At 33.4% G+C, this 12,306-nt stretch overlaps 1 protein-coding gene across 1 annotated transcript in view; it reads left to right on the top strand.

The window, feature by feature from the left end:
* Positions 1-4,990, top strand: part of LOC114327361 (digestive cysteine proteinase 1) — a 32,454-nt gene extending 27,464 nt beyond the window's left edge. The window contains exons 10-11 of the mRNA XM_028275949.2: positions 3,737-3,924; positions 4,711-4,990. Coding sequence (XP_028131750.2) covers positions 3,737-3,924; positions 4,711-4,897 — 375 coding nt within the window. The 3' untranslated portion in view covers positions 4,898-4,990. The remainder of the gene's footprint in view (positions 1-3,736; positions 3,925-4,710) is intronic.
* Positions 4,991-12,306: the final 7,316 nt, after the last annotated feature.

Genomic DNA, 12,306 nt, shown 5'->3' with positions numbered 1-12,306 from the left:
TTTTTATGTCGCTTTTAAATAAAAAATGGCGGATTTTTGGAAAAAAAAACGTTGTTGACTTTTTTTATTGAAACACCGAGTATATTTTTTTGTAGCTTGAAAAAACGGTCATTTACTTATCCATCGATAATAAATTTTTTAAAATCGGTTGTCAAATGACTAAGCAAATAATTTTTAAAATGAAAGATGCAATGTGGAAATCACATAACATAATATCATTTTGCTTAGTTATGTTATTTAGGTATGTGATATCCACGTTGCACCGCTCATTTTAAAAATTAATTACTCAGTGATTTGACAACCGATTTTGAAAAAATTTATATTGCTGGATAGGTGAATGACCTTTCTTTCAATTTACAAAAAAATATACTGGGTGTTCCATTAAAAAAAGTCAACAACATTTTTTTCAAAAATCCGCCATTTTTCTTTTCGTATTTGAAAGCGATATAAAAAATTCAGTCCATTCAGGCAACACTTTTACTAAAAGAAAACATTCCAGCGAAAACCGCATATTTCTATCTTAAGCCGTTTAGAAGTTATAGGCAGTTAAAATGGGGGAAAATATAAGTGGACACCCGGTATGAGAATGGATAGCAAAGTTAGAATTTAAAAAACTTGAATCAGACCTGTCATGACCTATGGCATTGAATCAAGAGAAGACACCAATAAAACCAAAAGTATGCTACAAACAGCCGAAATGATGACACTAAGAGCAATAGCAGGAAAGACAAGAAGATATAGAATACGAAACAATATCATCAGGGAACAATGTGGCGTGCAAGATGTAGTCAGATGGGACAGGCAAAGACGAAGAGAATGGTTCAGTGATGTAAAAAGAATGGAGGAGCATAGACTACCAAGAATTCCGCTAGAAGGAAAACCAGCTGGCAAGTGTCCACCGGGAGACCACCAAAAAGATGGAGAGATAGCTGGCAGTCTACCTCTCAAGAAATACTTCAACGTCGGAATTAACAGATCGACAGATCTACAACAAGAATAAGAAGAAAATTTTTTTGTATTCATAGTTTTTTATTTAAACACAAAACCACATCAACCGCGCAAGGATATTAGCGGCTAGGTATTACAAAATATAATGGTATAATGATTGAAAGACAGCTTTTGTTTTATTTCAGTTCAGAGATAATCCATCAACCCCATACGTACGTTTCGGTCTCTCCAGACCTCTTCAGTGGGGCTACATGAACACCTCTCAATCTAAACGAAACGAAGCTGCCTATTTAAGCTAAATTATAAAAATATTTCGTGTATCGGACGCTGTAGAATTGACGTTGTATCTCTTAAAGACATGTAGCCCAGTAAATGAACGGGAAATTCGGCGATACCGTGTAATTTTCAGGGGCAACTCCGAATTGCATGAAAATTTGGATTTGGGTTCTACTTACCCTCCACTTCAAAGTTGAAATTGTGCCGTTGGTTGCTTTTACTTGGGGGGTGACAGTCAACCCTCCTCGGAGGTGAAAAAACATACTTTCAAGATAAGACCGAAAATGGATAAATTGACTTATTTTAGGCAACTTTTGTTCCATAGAGTTTTTTACGTAAGTCAATACTTTTTGAGTTATTTGCCATTGAAAATGTTGATTTTTCGACAAAAAAACTACGTTTTCAGACGGTTTTTCGCAAATAACTCAAAAAGTAAATATTTTATCGAGAAAAATATTCTTAGCAAAAGTGTAGCTTATAAAAAACCCAAAAGAATGGTGTATCAGTAAAGTCTATCAATCAAATAAAAACAAAGTTGTAGCTCATGAAAAATACGTTCTTATTCTTCTAATTCCAAATCGAATATTTCAAGGTGAAATCACCGAAAAATTAAGCACTTTTCGGAAAAAACCCATTTAAACTTTTTTAAAGTGTTTATAAAAAGCTTTGTTTGAATTGTTAATAAAAGTTTTAGCATTAAAAATAAGCGAGTTACGCTCAAAATAAAGTTGGCCCTCTTTTTTTTTTGTAAAAAATCAAGAAAATCTCGCCGTGTTTAGCTCCCCAAATGAAATTAATCGCTACCACTTTACAAACAATTTACTTACCTATCTATTTTTTATATGATCTGTCAGTCTCATCGGTTTAAAGTGTTTATTTTTGAAAGGGTTATAATTAAGAAAGTTTGAATGGGTCACTAATCACGAGTGTATGCAAATTTTGAACAGCCATATCTTAACCAATGTTTGTCTTACGGAGAAACAAAATGAAACTAACATATTTATAATAGCAAAACCAACATTTTTTTACTCTTTAAGATTATTCCTATCACTAATACTTTTTAAGTTATTTTGAAAAAATTAAATTTTTCAAAAATTTTTAGAAAATTTTTTTTACTATAAAACCAAATGTTTTCCAAAATAAGCACTTCAAACCAATCAAACTTACAGATCATATAAACAATACACATACAGTTAAAATATATGGTAACACCAAACGATTAATTTCATTTAGGGTGCTAAATAGAGGGAGGTTTTCACGATTTTTTTTACCATTTTATCCAACTTTTTTTTTCAGTGTAAGTCGTTTATTTTTGATGCTGTAAACTTTTGTAAAAAACAAATAATAAGCTTTTTTTCGATACTTTAAAAATGTTAATAAGGTTTTCCCGAAAAACGTTTCTTTCTTCGGTGATTTCGCGTTGAATTATTCGATTTGGAATTAGACAAATAAGAACGTATTTTTCATGAGCTACAACTTTGCTTCTACTCAATTTGTAGACTTTACTGGTACACTTTACTGTAAGGTGCTTAAAATAAGTCAATTTATCCATTTCCGTCCTTATTTTAAACAAGCGTTTTTCACCCCCCGAGAAGGGGTAAATGTCACCCCCCAAGTAAAAACAACCAACGGCACAAATTCAACTTTGAAGTGGAGGGTAAGTAGAACCTAAATCCAAATTTTCATGCAATTCGGAGTTGCCCCTGGAAATTACACTCAAAAACGGTCATTTATTGGGCTAATGAGAAGTCTCAGATGTAAACAATAAATATGAAAACTCTCGTGAGACGAATAGACGGAATGTGACTGCCTATTCGCCTATTCGACTGACTATTGTAGGGTCTCTTTCGTCTTCTTTATTCCTCATCTCCTTGCCTTATAAATTGTATAACATATAGAAAAAAGATGTCAAGGACTTCTCAGTTCTTTAAAAGATGTCGCTACAGCGTCAGATACGCGAATTATTTTTATAATAAATATAGATAGTTTGAAGAGTACAGGGGAAAAACAAGGAATGTCACTTTCTCATTAATTTTGGTTTTTCTCGACATGTGATATAAAAAACTGAGTACTATCGACTAGGCTATCGATTTAGAACAATAAACACAAAGATCAGTCTATATAAATTTTCTAAGAATTTGTATCCAGGCGAAGGACCAGGATTGTCCGCACGCTACTGAACAAAAGCAAGGAATGTTGGCAGTTTTTGTGTGCATTATTAAATTCATAAGTTAATATAGATTCATATTATATTAAGATTATAGTATAACAATTGCTAGAATTCTGCTAAGAATCTCCTAAGCATAGGCGTAACCAGGGGGGGGGGTTGGGGGTTGGGGGTTATAACCCCCCCATTGGGATGTACTTTGAGCTCTATACGCTTAACACCATACTCCTGGGAGACCTTCCAGTAGTTGTAACCCCCCCCCCGCGGATTATTTCTGAACCGAAATGAAACATAAGCTGTCAGTTTTAAAATTTAATGAAAGTTCAAATATAATTTCATCAACAGGATGGATTTTGCGCAGCTGATGAGGTGGAGAAGACAGCTAAAATTACTGGTTGGGTAAACGTAACCGAAAACGATGAAAATGCTCTTCGTTTGGCACTCGTGAAGCAAGGACCAATTAGTGTTAGCATCGACGCTAGCCAAAAATCTTTCAGTTTTTATTCACATGGAGTCTATTACGAAGAAAATTGGTAAGTAGTTTCCTCTTTTTATTTTTAATAATTTACTTGATCAATATTGTTCTGAGACTGTTTCTTTGTGGCATCTTATACAATTTACTATTTTATTGGGAAAATATTTTGTATTTCGATAACTACGTCCGAAGTGGAAGTTGAAACGTCAATATTTTTTTTATTAAATGGTGGCCTTTTCCCAATAAAATATTAAATTAATTGATAAATATGTAGTGATAAATATCAGGTCTAGGATTACTTGCGTCATTAATTCATTTTTTGGCAATACCGTAGGTGTTTTCAAAGGCTCTATTACTTCCTCTAAAATCGAGTTTTGTATGTTGGAGGAACATTCGTTGACGATTCTGTTTCCGTTTGGTATATTCGTTATTGACTATGTAGTATATCAGTGTATCGATAAATTATTGATTGTTTTTCTTTTTGCCTTAGATTTATATTGTATGTTATTTTTATGCCTTATAGTTTATATATACAAAGTTTACTCCAATTAAACAATTAAAATAAGCGACCCCCCCCCTCTCTCTCTCTCTCTCTCTCTCTCTCTCTCTCTCTCTCTCTCTCTCTCTCTCTCTCTCTCTCTCTCTCTCTCTCTCTCTCTTTTATACATATATTCTAATTTTTGATGTTGTTTATCTGCTAAACTTATCCCCTGATTCATTACTTTTTGTAAAATTGTAGTTGTAAGTTTCTAGTATTTAACAAGTTTATACTTCTGGTACCTAATATTTACGAACAAGAAAAAATATAAAACGGAAATGAAAAGTTTCTTCACTCTAATTTTAGCGGAAACAGAGAAGAAGATTTGGACCATTCGGTTTTAGCTGTTGGATACGGTTCAATCAACGGCGAAAACTATTGGTTAATCAAAAACAGTTGGTCTACTTATTGGGGAAATGACGGCTACATCTTGATGTCTTCCAGAAACAACAACTGTGGAGTCATGACGGCGGCTACCTATGTAACTATGTAGATATTTAACATAACATCCATATTTAAATAAAAAAATAAGAAATCCAATTTATTTATATTGTAAATATTTATCAAATAAATTTTCTTCATAATATTTTATGCTCTCTTTATTTTCTGTTTTTCCCAAGAGTTCCATTTTTTTGTTATCATCAAAATTTTGGTTTAGTTCTAATTAAGTTCTTATCGAATTTTGTCACAACAATAATTTTGTTATAGCGAATACATTGTTTGAACTGCCAAAGAGAAAACTTTGCAGGTGGAAGTCACCAGCAGATCAAGAAGAGACTATGTGTGTTAGAAAAATATACAGGAACACAATTATATTAGCAAAAACATATATCTAAGTGTCCAAAGAGGATCAAATCACAACCCAGCAGTGGCCAAAATTAGGTTTAAAATGAAATAGTAAAACGAAGAACAAATAAATGAATAAAGCAATAGAAATCGATAAGTAATTAAGGAACCAACTCATAATACAACGTATGACAAATGAAATCAATAAATAATCGGTTAATGAATGTTAAAGAACAAATTCTGCAAACTACTGAAATGGAAACGGATACAAAATAGCTTTTAATAAAGACAGAAATAGATTAAAGTAAAAAAGAAATTCTGACAGCAACCAGATACAAAAAGAAACAATGGATGACGGAGGAAATTTTAAATTTAATCCAAGATCAACATATAAATAAAGATATTCAGATGTACAAAAAGTGGATTATTGAATAAAATACAAAATTTAGCAAGCGAAAGAAAAATTATTAAAAGAACAATGCGCAGAAATAGAAGATACCAGAAAACAGATGATAGTTTTAATAAGCACAAAAAAATTTAAGAATTAACTCACAACATAGATACAAATAGGAAACAAGTGTTGAATACTAATGATAAATTAAAGAAATAGACAGAATACATCAATGAGTTGTTTAAATACAATAGAACAGAACAGGTGGACGTAGAAGATGGTGTGGTTTTATAGATAAAGAAGAAATTAAAATAGCATTAAGAAACAGCAAAAATTGCGTAGCAGTAGAATCAGGCCAAATCCCAGTAGAAAGCTTAAAACGCATATAGTCCAGAAAGCCACTGCGCATCCGCTAGGAAAAATATTCTAATTCAGATTTTTTGCATAATCTTACTCAAAAAGGACTCCTTTTAACAAATTTGCATGTTGCCAGGACCAAAAGGTGGTCAAAAATTTTTTAAACGTTTTTTTTTTGTTTTTTTCCTAAAATTATTTTTTTTTGCATGGAAAAAGTTTTTTTTAGGTTTTTTGGATCATTCCAAACAGAAAAGGTCTTTAGTGACTTTTCTCTAAAAATGATAGTTTTTGACATATAAGCGATTAAAAATTGAAAAATTGCGAAATCGGCAATTTTTAACCCTCAAAAACTATGTGAAAAACTAAAAATTTGAATGTTGCCAAGGTAGGTAGATATTCTTTAAACATCGATTGATGAAATCCCGAAGAGTTTTTTGCAATACAATATTAAAAACTCCTTTGTTTTTTAATTGCTAATCAAGTGTGCGCGACACTATTTTCCACCGACAGTATGGTGCAAATGAAAGGAATAAATTCGTTATTTCGTAAACCGGCGACTTTAAGAAAAAATCCCGAAACAGGTCGATTTTTATTTTTAAGTTATGATATTATGGCATATATGGTATACTAGTGACGTCATCAATCTGGCCGTGATGACGTAATCGATGATTTTTTTAAATAAGAATAGGGGTCATGTGCTAGTTCATTTGAAAGGTTCTTCAATTCTCGATTCAGTAATATAAACATTTACATAATTATTTATACAGGGTGTCCAAAAAATTTTTATTAAACTAAATTATTTGACAAAAAAATAAGTAGAAGGACACCCTGTATAAATAATTATGTAAATTTTTATATTACTGAATCGAGAATTGAAGAACCTTTCAAATGAACTAGCACATGACCCCTATTCTCATTTAAAAAAATCATCGATTACGTCATCACGTCCAGATGGATGACGTCACCAGTATACCATATATGCCATAATATCATAACTTAAAAATAAAAATCGACCTGTTTCGGGATTTTTCATTAAAGTCGCCGGTTTACGAAATAACGAATTTATTCCTTTCATTTGCACCATACTGTAGGTGGAAAATAGTGTCGCGCACGCTTGATTAGCAATTAAAAAACAAAGGAGTTTTGAATACTGTAGTGCAAAAAACTCTTCGGGATTTTATCAATCGATGTTTAAAGAATATCTACTTACCTTAACAACATTCAAATTTTCAGTTTTTCACATAGTTTTTGAGGGTTAAAAATGGCCGATTTCGCAATTTTTCTATTTTTAATCGCTTATATGTCAAAAACTATCATTTTTAGAGAAAAGTCACTAAAGACCTTTTCTGTTTGGAATGATCCAAAAAACCTAAAAAAACTTTTTTCCATGCAAAAGTAATAATTTTAGGAAAAAAACAAAAAAAAAAAAACGTTTAAAAAATTTTTGACCACCTTTTGGTCCTGGCAATATGCAAATTTGTTAAAAGGAGTCCTTTTTGAGTAAGATTGTGCAAAAAATCCGAATTAGAATATTTTTCCTAGCGGATGCGCAGTGGCTTTCTGGACTAATAAATGATGAAACCTTAGACTTTGACATTATAGTAGGCTTGTTTAACACAATATACAAAACAGGAGATATACCTAAACAATGGGTACATACTCTGCACCTTTTGCGTAATCCCTAAAAATACAAACAGTAAAGACTGCAGTGAATACAGAACAATATCATTAAATTATGTATGTTCTTAAATTATTTTTGAAAATAATACATGGTCGTATAAATAAGAAACTGGAAGAAGGAATAGCTGAAAGTCAGTCTGGGTTCAGAGACGGGCTAGAAACCAGAGAGGCGTTATTTGCTTTTTTTGCGATTTAACATGTTTGTTACATTGATATTGAAAAAGAATTTGACAAAGTAGGACATGAAAAACTGGTCCAAATACTAAAGACAAAAGATGCTTAAGAATAAAACCCAAGCTTTATTGGAATCAAATAGCACAAATTATAATAGACAACGAACTCAGTTCGGAAATTTAAATCAGGGGAGGAGTTAGACAGGGATGTATTATGTCTCCATTACTATTCAATGTATACAGTCAATCCATTTTTGAAGAAGAATTACTATCTGAGAGTGAATGAATAATAATTAATGGAAGAACTATTATGACATCGTGATTATGTGGAGCTCTGCTGAACAACTCCAGTACTCTTAAACAAGACATGCAGTTTCTGTGAAAAATATGGACTAAAAATGAATATAAAGAAGACCAAATTCATGATAATAACAAAGAAAGCAGATATATAAAAAAAAATACATTTGGAAAATCTATCGATAGAAATGGTTGAAGAATACAAATACCTGGGAACCAGGATTTCAGAAAATAATGAACAAACAACAGAAATAAGAGCCAAAATAGAAAACAATTATTTGTAATTTTAGACCTTAGGTTAGAACTGAGAGTAGTAGCTCTAAAATGTTACGTGTTTTCGATACTACAGTTTGGACTTAAAAGCTGAACACTTTTCTTTTCTTGCTGGAAAGCTGAAGCAAGAGCACATAAATAATCTTATTTGAAATGTGGTGTTACAGATGGATACTTAGAATAGCAAGGAAACAGAAGAAAACGGACACGGGACTATTGCGAGAAATGGACAAAGAATACGAAATCATAAACACAATAAAAATAACAAAGTTATATCTGGGACACGTAATGAGGGGACAGCGATATGAGATGTTAAGATTGATAATACAGGGAAAGGTAAGAGGAGGAAGGAGTATAGGAAGAAGCAGAGTGTCATGGTTGAAAAGTTTAAGGGACTGGTTGCAGATGAATGCAGTTCAATAGCAACTATTCATCATCAATCAGCCTATATGTGTCTACTGTTGAACGTAGGCCTCCCATACAATTTTTCATCTATTTCTATCCTCAAACCCGACAGAGCAGCGGTGGATAGAGCAAAGAAAGTGAGATATTATCCAACCTCCAATTTGGAGCCGGCACTTAGTAATATACGATAATACGAAAGAGTTCTATAAGTTAATGAAGAGCCCCTTGAAAGATGTAGTCGATTAAGACTGTACGCATCATCAACGAAAACAAACAAAAATTCATAGACCTAATTTTTCGTATTGGTATTTTTGTCCTCCGACTGTACAAATATGTACACAATCAGTTCTTGAGTTTAAAAGCCGCTTTCTACCTTGCAGCCATTCTCGATCGCAAAACGCAACAGGTGACTGGAAAATTACTCTTCAAGACGGTTACCACACTCAGTTACTTCCTGGACTTTGCAGCCGTTGAGTGTGTGCACATTCTAAGTAAACAGAATCCATAAAGACCTCGAGGCATCCAGATATTGCTCCACCCTGGAAAATTGAGAAAATACAAGGAAGAATACAGAATTGAATGAGTCGTGGAAAAAGACGAATCTCCTGGTTAAACAATTTGAGAGCTTGGTTAGCTATGATGGTTGCCAACCTTCTTAGAGGAGATGACACATGAAGAAGAATAAATTGGGATCTTAATAAAAAAATCTCCGACTATGCAATTTCTCTCTCGTATATTCTATCTGGCACTATTCTATCTTGTTGTGCATCTTGAGAGGATTTCCATGTGTATAGACACCTTTTTGCAAGTTGAAACTAGTGTTGCCCAAATACAAGACCAAGACGAGACTTAGACAGTCTTGGTCTTGGTCTTGCGTCAGTACACCTAGTCTTGGTCTTGGTCTTGGTATTGCGCTCCCGGTCTTGGTCTTGCAGCAAGAGTCTTACAAGTCTCGCAGTTGCCTATTAGCCTATTGCATATCTTTGAACAACGTAACAGAGAGGTACATTTTAAGCTGGAATGTCATAGCCATAGTAAAGACCAGCCAAAATAATAAATATCTAGACCAGCTGTTCTCAATCTGTGGTGCATGTACCACTGGTGGTACATATCATTATTTGCGGTGGTACGGAAAACGCAAAAACAGCCAAAATCAGCACCACAATTATTATAGTTAATTAGATTACCTAGAGATTTTTCAGTTAGGTGATAACAAAAATAATAAAAAGTATTTTCTGGTACATGACTCAAAAATATTGAAAATTATTGATCTGGACAATTGACATCGGGTGGGGTTTGAGCTCACGATTTAAGTGATCCGTGTCTATGTTTTAACTAACTAAAGTTTATTAGAAACTTATGTATTTTATTATCAAATATAAGCGAATGAATAAATGAACATAATGTTAGAAAATATGAGGCTCTCGTTTTAATTTCAGTATTTTATAAATGCTCTTATATGCAAATATTTCATAGAGTGATTCTGAGAAAAAACACAAATTGATGGTTACCTACACCCGGTGTACAATGGCAATGATTGATTTGTCTAGCAACAATATTATTACAGCGATACTTCTCATAGAGTATCTAAGAATATAGCCGAACTAATATACTACCTAAAACGACCCTCAATTCTAACTGCAAGACGCAAGAGTCTCGCAGGCTTAGTCTTGTTCTTGCTCAAGTCTTGCATGGTAAGTTTTGGTCTTGGTCTTGCTAAAATTAAGCGGTCTTGGTCTTGGTTTTGGTCTTGCGAAAACGCAAGAACAAGACCAAGACTGCAAGACCAAGACCGATTTTGGGCAACACTAGTTAAAACAAAGTAAGTTTGTAATGACGAAGTCATTTTCTTGCCAAAATTCGATTATACGCCACATCTTTGATTTCTCTCTCCAAAGCCAAATCTCCAGTAATATTTTGCGTTATCTTCTGTCCAAATATAGCGTTAAAATCTCCCATAATAATTACTGTTTCGTGTTTTATGTTATTTTTCGTACTTCTTCTATTTAATGGTAGAATTATCCAATTTTCTGCTCATTTGCATCAGTGGAAGCATAAACTAAACGAAAGAGTTCTCTTTGATGAATAGTCCCTTGAAAGATGTAGTCGATTAAGACTGTACGCATCATCAACGAAAACAAACAAAAATTCATAGACCTAATTTTTCGTATTGGTATTTTTGTCCTCCGACTGTACAAATATGTACACAATCAGTTCTTGAGTTTAAAAGCCGCTTTCTACCTTGCAGCCATTCTCGATCGCAAAACGCAACAGGTGACTGGAAAATTACTCTTCAAGACAGTTACCACACTCAGTTACTTCTTGGACTTTGCAGCCGTTGAGTGTGTGCACATTCTAAGTAAACAGAATCCATAAAGACCTCGAGGCATCCAGATATTGCTCCACCCTGGAAAATTGAGAAAATACAAGGAAGAATACAGAATTGAATGAGTCGTGGAAAAAGACGAATCTCCTGGTTAAACAATTTGAGAGCTTGGTTAGCTATGATGGTTGCCAACCTTCTTAGAGGAGATGACACATGAAGAAGAATAAATTGGGATCTTAATAAAAAAATCTCCGACTATGCAATTTCTCTCTCGTATATTCTATCTGGCACTATTTTATCTTGTTGTGCATCTTGAGAGGATTTCCATGTGTATAGACACCTTTTTGCAAGTTGAAACTAGTGTTGCCCAAATACAAGACCAAGACGAGACTTAGACAGTCTTGGTCTTGGTCTTGCGTCAGTACACCTAGTCTTGGTCTTGGTCTTGGTATTGCGCTCCCGGTCTTGGTCTTGCAGCAAGAGTCTTACAAGTCTCGCAGTTGCCTATTAGCCTATTGCATATCTTTGAACAACGTAACAGAGAGGTACATTTTAAGCTGGGATGTCATAGCCATAGTAAAGACCAGCCAAAATAATAAATATCTAGACCAGCTGTTCTCAATCTGTGGTGCATGTACCACTGGTGGTACATATCATTATTTGCGGTGGTACGGAAAACGCAAAAACAGCCAAAATCAGCACCACAATTATTATAGTTAATTAGATTACCTAGAGATTTTTCAGTTAGGTGATAACAAAAATAATGAAAAGTATTTTCTGGTACATGACTCAAAAATATTGAAAATTATTGATCTGGACAATTGACATCGGGTGGGGTTTGAGCCCACGATTTAAGTGATCCGTGTCTATGTTTTAACTAACTAAAGTTTATTAGAAACTTATGTATTTTATTATCAAATATAAGCGAATGAATAAATGAACATAATGTTAGAAAATATGAGGCTATCGTTTTAATTTCAGTATTTTATAAATGCTCTTATATGCAAATATTTCATAGAGTGATTCTGAGAAAAAACACAAATTGATGGTTACCTACACCCGGTGTACAATGGCAATGATTGATTTGTCTAGCAACAATATTATTACAGCGATACTTCTCATAGAGTATCTAAGAATATAGCCGAACTAATATACTACCTAAAACGACCCTCAATTCTAACTGCAAGACGCAAGAGTCTCGCAGGCTTAGTCTT

Source organism: Diabrotica virgifera, chromosome 7 (genome assembly GCF_917563875.1).
Source record: "Diabrotica virgifera virgifera chromosome 7, PGI_DIABVI_V3a".
In the NCBI taxonomy this organism is placed as follows: Eukaryota; Metazoa; Arthropoda; class Insecta; order Coleoptera; family Chrysomelidae; genus Diabrotica; species Diabrotica virgifera.
The sequence above is the reverse complement of the archived record's forward strand: the minus strand, read 5'-3'. Positions and strand labels throughout refer to the sequence as shown.